Source organism: Telmatherina bonti (genome assembly GCF_933228915.1).
Source record: "Telmatherina bonti genome assembly, chromosome: 20".
NCBI lineage: Eukaryota > Metazoa > Chordata > Actinopteri > Atheriniformes > Telmatherinidae > Telmatherina > Telmatherina bonti.
In genome coordinates this window covers 28976995-28992163 of record NC_136618.1, presented here as the reverse complement: position 1 = coordinate 28992163, position 15169 = coordinate 28976995, and the positions used below count along the sequence as shown (strand labels likewise).

At 39.4% G+C, this 15169-nt stretch overlaps 1 protein-coding gene across 1 annotated transcript; it reads left to right on the top strand.

Moving 5' to 3' along the window:
• Nucleotides 1–1504: 1504 nt before the first annotated feature.
• LOC306770981 (uncharacterized protein) lies at nucleotides 1505–12667 on the top strand (the record flags this gene model as incomplete). Its single annotated transcript, XM_079260001.1, has 4 exons — nucleotides 1505–1668; nucleotides 6582–6659; nucleotides 8489–9343; nucleotides 12521–12667. The coding sequence occupies exons 2-4, from the start codon at nucleotides 6642–6644 to the stop codon at nucleotides 12665–12667; spliced, it is 1020 nt and encodes a 339-aa protein (XP_079116127.1). The 5' UTR covers nucleotides 1505–1668; nucleotides 6582–6641.
• Nucleotides 12668–15169: the final 2502 nt, after the last annotated feature.

Below are 15169 nucleotides of genomic sequence, written 5' to 3'. Positions count from 1 at the left end.
TCTGCAGGTTTGCATCTCCTGGAGGGATCAATGAGTTAGTGGTCGTCCAGCCGTTCAACCAGCCGTTAAGATGGATTATCAATTCAATTCAATAAACTTTGTCATTGCACAAGTGAAATGAAAGTGACACAGACCGCTTTCGTGTTAAAACGATTAAATAAGTAAACACATGAATAAAACACAGAAACAATACTATAAAAAACATGACTATTGATAAGATAATGATTAAAAAAGTATGAAAAAGTGTCTCACAGGCACTAAAACTGCAGCTAAGATGTTGCTATGAAAAAACAGAGTTCAGTGATGCAACAGCTCTAGGATGAAAACTGTTTTTCAGTTCTTGCTTTAAACATCCGGAAGCGTCTACCGGAGGGCAACAGTTCAAAAAGTTGATGACCAGGGTGAGAGGGGTCTCTGAGGATACTCTGGGCTCTCCTGAGACAGCATGAGTTGTAGATGTCCTCCAGATGGAAGAACGCAGCCGATCAGTTTTTGGGCGGTGTTAATAACCCTCTGCAGTGCCTTCCTCTCTGCAACTGTGCAAGTGATAGTGAGATGCCTTGGCTCAGCACCGCCTTGATGGTACAGCGGTTAAAGGACACCAGCAGTTTTTCACATGAAGTTTTCATCCTGATTCTGACTTTATGGAATTTTATAGTTTTAAATCCAACAATGAAATGCAGCATCCACATCTTGGTTTGATAACATTTGTTTTCAGACATTACTTTCAGTTAATATTAGTTTTTCCTCTTATTTAATCCAATCTTAACAATTTATTTTACTCATAATTTAGGCATAGGGTTGTTATATTTCCAATTCAGGGTTGCAGGGAAGCTGGAGCCTATCCCAGCTGGCTTTGGGCAACAGGCAGGGTACACCCTGGACAGCTCGCCAGTCCATTGCAGGGCCACACACAGAGAGACAAACAACCACACTCATGACCAATTAACCTATCATGTCTTTGGATGGTGGGAGGAAGCCAGAGTACCCGAAGAGAACCCACACATACACGGGGAGAACATGCAAACTCCACACAGAAAGGCCACTGACCAAACCAGCCAAGGATCGAACCAGCGACCTTCTTGCTGTGAGGCCACAGTGCTAACCACTGCGCCACCGTGCAGCTATATTACTATCATTATTAGTATTTTTTAACTTGCTTAATCATTTTTCATTAATTTTAGTTATAGTTTCTTTTATTATTTTGCTCTATTTTCATTTTATTAAATATTTTTCTTGAGAATGGTAAAGTCTCTTCAGATTTTAAAAAGAGATGTGATGTTAAGCATGTTTGATATCCAGGATTTCAGTATCAGTTCATACCAGAAATCATGATAATGATTTCTGTTGTTATCGTGCAGCCCAGTTGCATCCAGTTGGATGGCTGAACTTGGACATGGACAAAATTTTTTCTTGTTTTTTACCATGTGGTGGCGGTAATGCACCAATTCGTCGTTTTCCAGTCATCAATACAAATCAAGAAGCAGAAGAAGAAGGAGGAAGAAATGACGAAAAAGGGGAAAACATAAAGAAACTGGACAAGTAAAGGAGAATGCTTGGTTTTTAACCTCTGCTTAATATGACAGACTTTCCATATGAAGGAGACATGAACGATGTTTGATGGCAGAATTATAATTTGGACGATCTCAGACGTGTTCGTCATAACAGGTTTGTGTCCTCTTGTTTGTCCAAACTACAGCCGATCCAGCGTTGGTAGAAGATGGATAAGCCTCTAATTTAGCATGTTTTGTCACTTGCTCAGTTATATTCAGATGCTAAGTCTGTTACCAGATGGAAAATGTTCTTAGTAAAGCAGATTAAGAGAAAAACACACCAACCAGAGCAACGGGGCTAATCAGCAGCTAGCTGTCATTAGCTCGACATGACATGTTCTTCCAGGTTGTCTCAATAAAAACATCTTTTATCTGCGTTCGTAGAAAGTTGCTACAAAAGAAATTTTCAGCTGTATTATCCATTTAATGTGTAAACAACTAAATTAGGCTGCATGCAGACGAAAGGAAAGGAGATAATTTATCTCTGAGGAGAGTTTCTTGCAGGGATAATCACACAAAACTGCAGTAGTAAAATCATATATAGACATCATATATACATAGACGTAGTTTCCTCACATAATTCTTTTTTTTTGGAACAACTCGTATATATAACACACAAACAAAACACTTTTCTACATATCTGGTTGCTAAATAATGTTAACAGTGAATAATCAACTAAATGCAAATGACAAATTTTACTCCTATGAGGTGTTTATGGGAAATTTTGATATTGATGCTTCAAAGAGAGTTTTACGTGGTAGCATAATTACCTCCGACAAGGAGGTTATGTTTTTACCGGCTTTATTTGTTTGTCTGTTTGTGTTTAAGATAACTTAAGATATGGACAGATTTTCATGACATTTTCAGGAATTGTTGTAAACGTAAAAAAGGAAGAACTGATATAATTTTGGTGGTGATCCGGATCACCGTTTGGATCCAGGAACTTTTTGAAGGCCTTGGCGGAAGTTTGCGTTTTCCGAGTGTTTTTCTGGGTAACTTCTGAATTGCAGTTTTGATACAAGACTTTATTTTCAGACTTTGTAAAACTTTGTCTCTATATTGATAAATTATTAAATGTAAATAAAAGAAAGAGTTCGCCGTAGTTAAGAAAAAGCTAGCAACTATTCCCGTGTTTTGTTCAGCATACGGTTGCAATAACCGGCGAAATATTGAAAGCAGATTGTGTGGAATTACATTTCACAAGGCTGAATAATAATTTATTTAACCAGATAAAAATAGATAGAGAAATCCAAATGCATCAATAAACAATCAAACATGTTAGTATCAAATCCAGTTATACATTTATTTATATTGTAGCTACCTTGTGTCTTTGTTAAATAGCATTATAAAAATAATTTAGTATATATGCACATTGTTTTTAATTTTTTTACAGTGATCTGTATCATAACAATATCTCTGCCCTTGGTAACAAACCAAACTGTGAGAAAAATCTGGTAAAAATTAGTGAAGCTATTGTTGTGGTTGGACCTACGCCTTACAAATATATGCATTGGAGGCGCATGTGGGACCCACCCAAGATGGCGGCGCGATGAGGTCTTTAAAGCCCCTGACGTCATTTGTATGCGCCGTAAACAACGATGGAGGATGTCGAGGCGATGGTATACCTGCTGCTCGGTCTGTGGGTTTTTATCAGTAAAACTATAAAACCACAAAGCCAAAGAAGGCTGTGGGCTGCAAGAAGAAACACTCTGGAAAAGCAAAGGAGAGTTTGGGGAGCCATTGAGCATTATCACGCCGAAGACGAGAGGAGACGCAGAAGACGACGAACGAGGGTAAGCTTATGGTAGCTAATGCTGGTTTCCTCATACATTTTAAAATGAATAAAAAAAATTAACGTTTCTGTAACTGCAAGTTGTGGTATTGAGTATTAAGTAAAGTATGGTGTGTTTGTGTTTTAGGTGGCGCTTTTGTCCCAGAATTACCGCCGCAAACAGTCGGTCTGGACGCTCCACCGATCCTCCTGGGAATTTCATTGTTCCCAGTTTCAACAACGCACAATGGTTGCAGAACTTCAGGATGTCTGAAGAAACTTTCAGCTTTCTGTGCAATAAAGTGCGGCCAGTTATGGAGCGACAAAGCACGACTTTGCCCCTAGAGAAGAGGGTAGCCATTGCTCTGTGGAAGCTATTCCAATCGTAACGGATATCAGAGCATGATCCTCCAGGGGGTTGTTGATGGAAAGGGGCTATTCTGGGATGTTTTTGCTGGACTGCTGGGGAGCTTGGATGATTCAGTGGTTCTGAGATTGTCCAAACTGGGGGAGTTGGCCAGGCGTGGAAACCTCTTTCCAGCCCACATCAGGAACATCGGTGCTGTGACTTGTAGCTATTACATCCTTGGAGACTGGGCTTATCCTTTACAGGACTGGCTCGTGAAACCATTCCATGACATTAGCCAGCTGTCCGCAGAGCAGCAAACGTTCAACAACAAACTCAGTCCAGCATGGGTGGTTGTTGAAAATGCTTTCTGCAGGTCGAAGGGAAGGTGGCGCTGCCTTCTGGAAAGGAATGCCTGCGACATCCAGCTGGGGAAATCTGTACTTTGGACTTGCTGCGCTCTGCACAATCTGTGTGAAAGTCGCAGAGAGACTTACGAGACTTCAGGGGAAATACGTGCCGCAGCACATCAGCCTGTGGCAGCAGTGGTGCAGGACGTAGAGGAAGAGGGGAGTGATGTGCGAGATGCTCTGATGCAGTACGTGTTAAGCACATAGTTCAAATGTTTCTATGGGAGATTCTACACTAACATCTATATCAAGGATTTCTGAGAATAAAATTTTGTAACTTTTGCAGATATGTCTTTTTTTATGTTTGGTTATTATCCTGCCAAATATCGATTGCAGATTTAATAGATGATTAATGGTCATTTTCAAGCTGAAATCTTGAACTGCTCTCTCAGAAAACTCTGCTCACACTCAAAAGGTCTTTGCTTGCACACAAGCATGTTTGTTTGCTCTGAAAACAACCTTTCTGCTGTCAGATCTTTACAAGCGTTTCTCTCTCAAGTTTCATTTGTTCTCTTGTGCCTCCAAAGACGTTGCTGGAGGCATGACCTGAAAAGTACAGGTTATCTAATGAGGTGGGGGTGCAGCGACAGTGTCGTTCAGGATTGTATCTTTCTGTTGGTCAGCAGACTTTTGGGAGGATAAGCAAAAGTGAAGAGTTGAAACTTGATTGAAAGACGTTTGTAGGGATCTGAGAGCAGAAAGTTTGTTTTCACAGCAAGCAAATTTGAAAACAACAATTAATACTCTGAAATGTATCAATTACTCTCTTGATGTATGGTGGAGTGATACCCCCCCCCCCCCCCCGAAAAAGTTGCCTGGTTTGTATTCTCAAATTGAATGCAGGAAAATAAAGCTTTAAAAAAAAGTTTCAGGCAAAACAACTTATAGTCGCTGTGGACACACGCGACCAAAAATTCTCCCAGTGACTTCCACTAAATCACCTTTTTAAACCTCACTGCCTTGACTGTTTAAAACGATGTCAGCCTTTTAACTTCAGCCTTTTCAATCAGTGTTTTTTCTTTATTATTTTTAAAAAAAAATTATTTTCTTAATTGCAGAGTTAACTAAACACATCAACACTGTGAAGGAACACGTGGAATTATGTAGTGAACAAAAGAAGTGGTAAATAAACCAGAAGACTAGACAGAAGGCGGATATATGAGAGGTGGTTAACCACAGCAAGTTTAAAAAATAGCTTGGGATAAACACATAATCTTGTGGTGTGAAGCTCCAGTCCATGCACGGCATTGCAACATGTGGAAAACAACTTTTTAAATCATTAACACTGGCTAATTTTGTCAGATTTTATTGCTTGTTCTACCAAATGATATAAAATATAGATTACAAAGAGAAGACAGAGTTAGTGTTAGCTCATTCACAGCATGATCTTCGGACCATGATCTTCATTCATCTTCAAGATACAGAAGATCATTCCTGCCAGCAGTAGTCTAGTGAACTATCTAGTTTACTATCTACTACAATATTGAATTTCCCTTTGGGAATTAATAAAGTATTTTTCATTTCATTTCATTGTTTTCAGAACTTCTGTGCTCCAGTGAGTTTGCAGACAGTGTAACATAACAAAAGATGCTTAGAGTCATAAAAAGTCTTGTCATCCTCTGTCACAGTTTCAGGAATTGTCGTGGCCAAGTTGAGGTCACTCTCCTTCCTGTTCCTCTTTCTGGTTCCATAAATGGCTTCCATGTGATGAGACCACCTCCAGTCCCTTCTGTTAGACCCATTCTGGCCATATTTACTCTCTTCTCTTGGAGCTTCGCTGGTACCCATGTGTGTCATCAGCTCAGCAACCTTCTGGAAAACCTTTTCATTATTCATCCCTCCATCTTAGTCCTTCTGGATTTTTATCATTGACCACCAACAGATAAAGGTCTGCTCCTCCTTACTGGACCGTGATGTTGGTGGGGTTGAGAGTTGCTCCCAGTAGTCACCCAGTGATGCCAGTCAGTAGGCCGTAGTCTGCAGACGTATCTACTCTGCCCCAGAAACCCTAAAAGCCGAGCTAAGTCAAGCATAAATCGTATTAATGGAAAAGGACCAAATGCTTTACAGACCACATACTGTAATACTGTCCTGTTATCACGTTGCAAGCTAACATGAGTGTATAAAACACCAGTTCATGTGCATCTTTAGATATTTGCAGATGATCCTTGGTGCATCACAGCATGTAGAGTCCATGGTGCTGAAAGAGTTAGTGAAGTAAACCTGTAGGTCATCTGGGTGGATCTCCAGAAGGCTTAACCAGGTAAATACTGTAGAATATGTTACCCGATAAAACCATATAAGTACTTCAAATAGGGAGCCTTTGGCCTCCATAGATTCGGGGAAATGCCTGGTTTTATTTTATTATCAATATAAAATGATAAGATTGATGATTCAATGAATATAGTAATGTTTTGTTTAGGACTGCATCTGAAACAAAAGTTTGAAATTAAAGCATAAATATACTTTAATGGAGGCTGATAAAAGTTCTGATGTTACAGGTGACTCAAAGCATCTGGGAGAGGAGGAACATCGCTGAGCTCCGTCTCTACACAAGCAAAATGCCTTCTCCAAAAAAGGTGAGAAAATTCTAAATGTAATTTCATTTTAATAATGAGTTACAGATTTGCTGTACATAAATAAAGTTATTCTTGTATTTATTAAATTCTATTCATTACAAATCAGTTTTGTTTGTATAGCGCCACTTCATAACAGTGTCATCTCAGGACATTTTACAGACACATCAGTTCAGCCAGTTTATAATAAACAGCCTGGTGAGGAAAACCAGCAGATTGCATCGAATCACGACTTCAATCCAAGCTCCCATCCTGAGCAGCACGAGTCGACGGTGGAAAGGAAAAAACTCGCGCAGTATTCTGCACGGTGCAGAGGGGGTCAGATTTAATAACTTATTTGGGATTTAGTGTTTTATTATTTAAAGATGCAACCAAAAAAAACCCCAAAAGATCTGGTCTTCTAAGTTGTCCATCAGCTCCTCTGTTAAAAAATCAACATCAAATGGTCAACCTGTGAAAACGCCCTGTGGTGTATGAAATTGTGGCTTGTGGCTTTTAGATGGCTTTTAATATTTATACCTTCATGTTACCAAAGTGCCCTGCGATGGACTGGCGAGCCTTTCGCCCAGAGGTAGGGTACACCTACTTTTGGGGGGGATAGGCTGGGATAGCCTCCAGCTTCCCCGCCACCCTTCATTGGACTAAGTGATTAGGAAAATGAATGAATGAATAAATGTTGCCAAAGCCAGAGAGAGAAACACACTGAAGGATGAAGCATGGCAGTTAAAAGTAACAACATTAGTTATTACCAGGACTGTTTGGGAAGATTATGCAAGTTCACAGTCTCAGTCTCGTCCCCACATTTGTGCCTCTTCTCCAGGCCGTTCATACTACCCCATATTTCCAGTAACTTCTCTTACCTGCTCATAGATAAAGAATTCTTTTTTTTTTTTTTTTGTAATGAATGTTTTTTATTAATAATATTCTCATCAAAAAACAGTGTCTGTTCCCACCTTTGTCTTAGCCTATAGGCTGATGTCTGATGTCTACCACTGTGATTAGCACTTCTGAGACCGTTTTAATGGCCAATCAAATTTGGGAATTTATGTAGTATTTTATGTTTTTTTTTGGTCAGGGAGTACTTGGTAACCATGTCATTTGTGTGTAAGGGGAAAACATATAATGTCACCAGATAGTTGATTTTATTACATTACAATAAAATGTATCAGACATGTCGATGCAGAACACTGAATCCTATTCAATGCTGAGAATCAGACAGCTGAGATCAGACAGTCGGAAACTACTGATGCATTTCCATTTCTATCATCATCATCCTCACCATCATCAGCTAGTTTATTGGGAGTTCAGGTCTTCTGTGTTTTCTTTTTATTTTTAAAACAGTATTGTTTTTGTTATGTTCCTGTAATGTCAGCATGCAGGGAGTCTAAGTAGTCTGAGTCAGCGTCTCGATCGTGGCCCTCGGGGCCCCTCTGCCCTGCGCTTTAATAAACTTGCAAAAAACTATCAAGAACTTCAGGAGTGTTGAAGTAGGAACACGTCTGAGACACACAGGGCAGCGAGTCCAGGCGATTTGATATAAGAAACACTGGTCCAAACAATAACCACGTTTACACAGACCCAAGTATTCCGATTAAAAGTCTGATCAGATTTAAATTATTGATAATGTGCCAATTGTGGGATTCTGATGTGATTTTCCTCCTTTGGAGTGAAAATTAATTCTGCTTTAGAGGGATGGGTTATGCTAACTGCGTTGAAATCCGCTGGCATTAAAACATTTACTGCACAATTCAGGTAGAACTGATCATGCATCAGCCGTACTCGTTCACGACTGCATATCGGTACTACTACTGTGTTTTTCTCTGTTGCTATAGAAACATAAGAGCCAAAACGGAGCGACACCTCAGCATCTTGAGGAAGACAGCCCTTCAGCAGCAAGTGAAGAAAAATCACACAGCTGTGACCAATGTGGAAAGACTTTTTGCACCTCAACTTACCTCAAAAGCCACAAGCTCATACACGGTGGAGATAAACCGTTCGGTTGTGATGAGTGTGGCAAGGCTTTCAACGTGAGGGGATCCTTAATCACTCATCAGCTCACACACACTAGGGTCAAGTCATACTGCTGTAACGAGTGTGGGAAGGCTTTCATCAGGAAGAGTCATTTAAAAAAACACACAGTCATCCACACTGGAGAAAAAGCCTTCAGCTGCGAGGATTGTGGGAAGGCTTTCACACAGATGGAAAACCTGAAACGCCATCGGATCATCCACAGTGGACTCAAGCCTTACAGCTGCAGTCAGTGCGGGAAGACTTTCAATCAGATGGGAAACTTAACGACCCACCAAAGCCTCCACTCTGGCATCAAGCCCTACCGTTGTCACATTTGTGGAAAAGTTTTCAGCCAGCAAGGAAATCTGAAAACGCACGTCCGGCTCCACACTGGAGAGGACGTGTACTGCTGCGATCTCTGTGGCAAACCCTTCGCCGTGTACTCGCACTTGAAAGCGCACCAAGTCGTTCACACTGAAATGAAACCGCATAGCTGCGACCTGTGTGGAAAAGCTTACAGACAAGTTAGCAGCCTAAGAATTCACAGACGGACCCACACTGGGGAGAGACCATACAAATGTGACCGGTGCGACAAGGCTTTTAAATCTTCCAGTGATAGAAAACGGCACCAAGAGGTCCACATCAGAGAGACACTGTTCACCTGCAGACTCTATGAGGTATGCAACAATAAGATCTTTTTATACAAAGGTTTTTACATATTTCGGGGAGCAATCTCCACCTCTAAAAGTAGGGATGTCGTAATTATTTAATTTCACAGTTAATCCTGGTATTAACCCCTTAACACCCCCAAAATGCCAAATGTGCTTGAAAAAGACATACCCAACTTAAATTAGATGATGTTCTTGAACCCTTTGGAATAGATTCAAAAGCATGGTCTCTTTATAAAGAAAACACTCTAAAGTTTTACCCTGACCTTTCAGATTTCTTGTAACTGTAACCAGTATAAAGTTATTGAAGTTGGAACACAAGGAAATTTCAGTTTTTTTCCCTCGTCTGAATTTCTCTTCTACTTTGTCTACATGCTGCACATGGAGAGATGGAGATAAGGACTGGAAAATCAAATGTAGCTGTAGCATGAAGCCTTTCTTATGACCAGTTAAAATTTGGTGACAATAGCAGCCACAATTATTATTCTATGAGGGCTTTACTGTAAGTATGTTCATGCGCTCCCCAAAGTGGCCATTGGGAGTCTCCAAATGGCCACTTTGGATACTCCAACTTCAATCAGCTATAACTCCAGAACACTTCAACATACAGTCATCAATGAGACCTCTAATGAAAGGTGGCATCAAGAGGAATCTTGTTGGATATTCATATTTACTATCAGTATTATTGAAAATCACCATATGATGCATAAACCCACTAAAAGCTTTTTTTTTTTTTTATTGTGCATTATAATAAAAGAGTCAGAATAAGTTTTATGGCAATATAATGCCATGTTATGCAATGTAAACCAAATGTAATAATAAAAACACCATAACACAATACAATTTACATATTTACATTAGATTTGAACTATTGTGATGGTCAGACCACCTAGGTTGACACTCAGTGGGTATTATTGGCTAAGGAACGACCACGGATCAATCCAGTTGGTCAAAAATGGGGTCAATCAGAAGGGGAGAGCCTACCGGTGCGTCATGCGTAGTTTTATTGAAAAAGTAAATGTATAAGATATTGTACAAGCGTGATATAAAAGAAAATACGGAAAACGGCCTGTGGCCGCCAACGGCTAAGGGGTTAAATGCTATGAATAATTCCTTGTAAAGTTTCCTCAAAATCACCACTTTTAACCATATTGGTTGATCAGAGCAGCTTGTGCAGGGAGTGAGAACTGTTCTCATCTAAACTGCTTGCGTTGCCTTGTTTCTGTTCCATGTGAGAAGCAGAAGAGGCATCTTTTTTATTTATTATATCAGGTTATGAAATGCAGCTTATACAGTCCAACATAGATGATTATAAGAATTGATTACAAGTGAAAATAACAAAAACAAAAACAAAAAAAAAAAGAAAAACCCAGCAAGAAAACCAAAAGGTGATGGGGTAAAAATAAAAAGTAAGTTATTATATCAACCAATAAATAAATAAAAACAATGTTACACAACTAAAAGTATCACAGGAGTCCCTTTAGCTCTCCTAAAGCAGACTTCTCATTTATTCCATTTTTGTGTGGAACAAATCCACTTTGTCCACAAGCCTGTAGAAACCTCTCCAGAGCCGTCATGTGTCCATGCGTACTAGACCAGTAGTTCATAGACGGATCATCAGTCTGAGTCTACTCTGTGTTGGAGGGATCTATATCATCAAATCAAATCAAACTTTATTTCTTGAGCATGTTTCATGCCACGGGCAACACAAAGTGCTTTACAAGATAAAATCATGTCATAAGGATTAAAACAAACAGTAAATAACAAGACATTTAAAAACAATAAAGACACAAGCTCTTTCCACACACTCACACACACACAAGGACATAGAACATTCCCCAAAATACATCATTCCCTGAATACTGTCTCTTTAACCAAACAGGTTAATAAAACAAATAAAACATTAATTAAGTGATAAAAATTCTGACTTGGTGCTGATGTGAGGAAACAATACCTAGGGATCCATCCACACCAGGAGCAAGTCCCCCGCATGCTCATAGGGGCTGCTGCCACAGCAACCGCACAACTCCCAGGCAGCCAAGGGCCCACACCGCAGCCGTAAAGCTGCAGTGCTGGACCCTGCGCCACCCAAACAGCAGCGGTCACCATGGCAGCCACCCCCAGACCAAACAGGCAGGGCCCCCAGTGTGCTGGATCCCCATAAAGAAAACACTGGAGTTAAAACCAGAAGTTAAATTACCTTAAGAAGCAGTAAGAAGAAGTAAGAGCAACAATAAAAAAAATAAATAAAATTAAAAAAAAAAAAAAAAAAAAAAAAAAAAAAAATATATATATATATATATATATATATATATATATATATATATATATATATATATATATATATATATATATATATATGTGTACTTAAAAGGACTTCACAATAATGTACTAAAAATAAGAAATCTAATTAAATAATTTAAAATAAATAAAATAATAAATGAACCAAATTAAGATAAGTAAATAAAATTAAAAATAAAATTCATTATCCTTATAAAGTCGGTATCCTAATAAAATCCAGTATCTATATCCTTCAGAAGGCAGCGATCATCCAGCAAATATTCACTGATAAGACAGAAAGAGTGCTCTTGAGATTTTACACATATGTAGTGTTGTGAAAACAATTAACCCGTAAGATCCCAGCGTGACATACATGAGTTTCTGAGACATTTGGCATTACTTTATGGTACCAACTCTCCCCAAAATCCTGTGGAAGACAATCTGATTTTATCTCTCGTCCTGTAATGGACAACAGCAAGCAGAAGACTAAAACTGTGAAAGATTTGACATATCACATAGTAATAAATGTTAAATATCCTTAAAAATGTAGGTACTTTTTTAATTGACATTTTGTTAAAGGGACAAATAAAGAGCTCAGATTAAAAATATTGACTTACTTGATCATTTTTCATTGGTTGGATCTTTATGGTTTAATACATAATAACCACGATATTTGTAATATTGTGATTCTCTGATAATAATCCTACCAGGAAAATCTAAAATAATGACATCCCAACTGTGTGTGTGATGGATTCCAGTGATATAAGTCAGACTATTTAGAATGAGCTCAAGTCCAACCAGTTGGAATAATCTTGTATTTGCTCTATATAGAAAGAGTTATTTCACAGGTTTGGTGTTTGGTTTTGTTGCAGAAAACCCTGACCTTGACTGTCTTTGCTGTTGTAGGAGCAGACTAACATGATGGAGCAGATTCTCAGTCCTGTGGACATCGTGCCGATGGGAAACCATACTGCTGTGACCAGCATTGATGAACTTTCATCCAGCAATGAGCTCTACAAAGACATCATAGTGTGTGAACTGGAAATGGACTGAAACACTGCAGAGTGTGACAGAGAAGGTTTCTTCACCTTATCCTCAGTAAAAGTCCACAAAGTCATCGGCAGACTTGACAGATCGCTTGTTAAATGTCTCGTCTCCATGTAGCAGAAAAATCCAGATGCCTGTAGCCGATCCAGTGTCTCACCTCCTCCTCCCAGATGGAAACATAGCTCAGTTAACTCCTGACCTCCTCAAATCCACATTTATCTCTTGTTCTCATTCAGCACGATGTAACTGTTTCCACAACATGCCACAAACACAGTCTTGTTACTCATACTCAGTGTCGGCAGTGACTGGGATACTCCTTGAGAGAGTATTTCTACAGATGGCAGGACTCTTAACTCTACTGATGTTGGCCGCCTTCTCAGACACTTGATCCCCAAGTCTCACAGATGGACTGTTAGGTAGTCAGTCATCTAGGTAATAGTCAAGGCATCATCCTCCATCTATGAACCTCTTCCCACAACAGCACAGGCTGAAATTTACTGCAGACACAGGAAACATCAGAGAACACAATCCTCACACTTTCAGACAGATACTGTTCTGCTTCTGGTTGCAGCTCCACCATCGTTCTGGAGTCTCAGAACCTCGGTGCTTTTTGCATTCACACCAGTTTAAACAGAACCAAGGTGTGAGGTTCTGGTAGAAACATATACAACTATGTGGTCAGGCTTTGTTATAAAACCACAGACTGTATATAAAAAGATGGATGGAGTCTCAATAACATCACCCATAGGTTTCTGAAGAGCTGAACAGAAGCTTGGTGGGATAATTAACACCATCAAACACCTTTATTTAGGAGCTAGCTGAGCTAACAGGAGCTAATCAGCTAACAGAATTGGGCTAGCTAAAGCTAAGTGACGCTGGTAGCTGGCTAAAAACTGTGACTGTGCTACATTCTGCCTTCTTGCCTGATATCAGATACCTGTCAGTCCAAAGGACACACCCCCAATTATGCTGAATTTCTAGATTAAATAACATCTAAACGGATCAGTAGTTTTGTTTCTTCTTTTAATCCAAACTTTTTCAAAACATAGTTTGTAAGACAGCCCTTGTGTAAACATTGACAGCCAGCATTGATCTAGTATCTGCTTTACTTGTTGTAACTTTATTGAAGCATAAGTAATACAGCGTTCGGGTGTTTGGGTAAACCCAGCCTTTGGCCATTGACAACAATGATTCACAATAAAAGAAGAAACACTGTGGGGAGGGTGTTTTTGTGCTTGTTGACAACCATTTTTCAGTTTTCAAGCCTGTTTTTTAATTATTCAATGTTGCTGCTTGTAAAAATTAGGTTTGGGACCCAGCACAGTTCCCTGCCAGTGTGAAATGCTGTCTGCTTCATCCTCATGCAAAAAGCTAAATATGGTGGGTCCTGACAGATGTTCACCGGCTTGTTAAATCAGTAATTAACCCAATGACACAGTCATGATGTGGGATGTTAGTAAGCCTGGTTTGCAGTCAGGGGGGCCGTATGAGGTCCAACTCTAAGGTCAGGTAGCTATGAGGCCTTTTTGATTACAGCCTGTGGGTGAAAATACCAGGTGTCGTTCTGATCTGATCTGAAAAAGTTTTTTTTTTTTTTTTTTTTTTTTTTTTTAAAAGAACACCAAACCCCACACCACACATTACCCATCCGCTTGTGTTGGCCTTATCCCATTATTTAAAAAATGTTTTGTGTTTTTATTATTCTCACATTTTAATTGAATAAAGCAGAAAAAAGAAGGTTGTGGTCTGACTTTTCTAACATACATCTTCATTTCTTCTTTTTTCTAAATGAAGATGTATGCGTCCATTAGATTTTTACAGAGTAACGTTTTATTGGATCTGGAAGTGCAGCACACACCAAGGCAGCGTTGAAGTCTCCAGAAATGTCCATGAATGCATTGGGATGTTTGTAACTTGTAACAGAGATAGTAATAAGAGGCCACATCAGCTGCTGCACAGATGTAGCACCATCGGAGTTCCACCAGAGTAGAGGATGTAAACAAAAACAGAGATAGCAGTTTGGGCTTATGGACAGATCATCCTCTTCACTGTAATGTCCAGTGTAGCGGACCCTCTGACTCAAGGATGACACTTGACTGATGGCTTTAAGGTTTAGTGGGAGTAAACCTGCAAAGTCAGTGTAAGAGCTGGGAAATGACTGTGCTCAAGATTCCAGAGTTACTGGGAACATACCTTTTATAACCTGGAACATAAGGGTATATTACTGCATGGTAAATGATGTAAGTAAGAGTAGAGGATATATAAGAGTCCATTCCAGTGTTAACAGAAAGTTAGCTGATGGCAAAGACAGACAGTAAGTGCTGAACTGAAATATATTTACCTTGACAGATTACTGAGGGTTATTAACATTCAGAATTAAACGCGTTGTTGAAAGCACTACAATATTTCTTCTTTTGCTTCTTCCACTCTTTGCTGTGTAAACCTGTATCATCAGTGCTACAAGCTCGCTTTAACTCATGATGATAGAGGGAAGAAATGGTTTGGTGA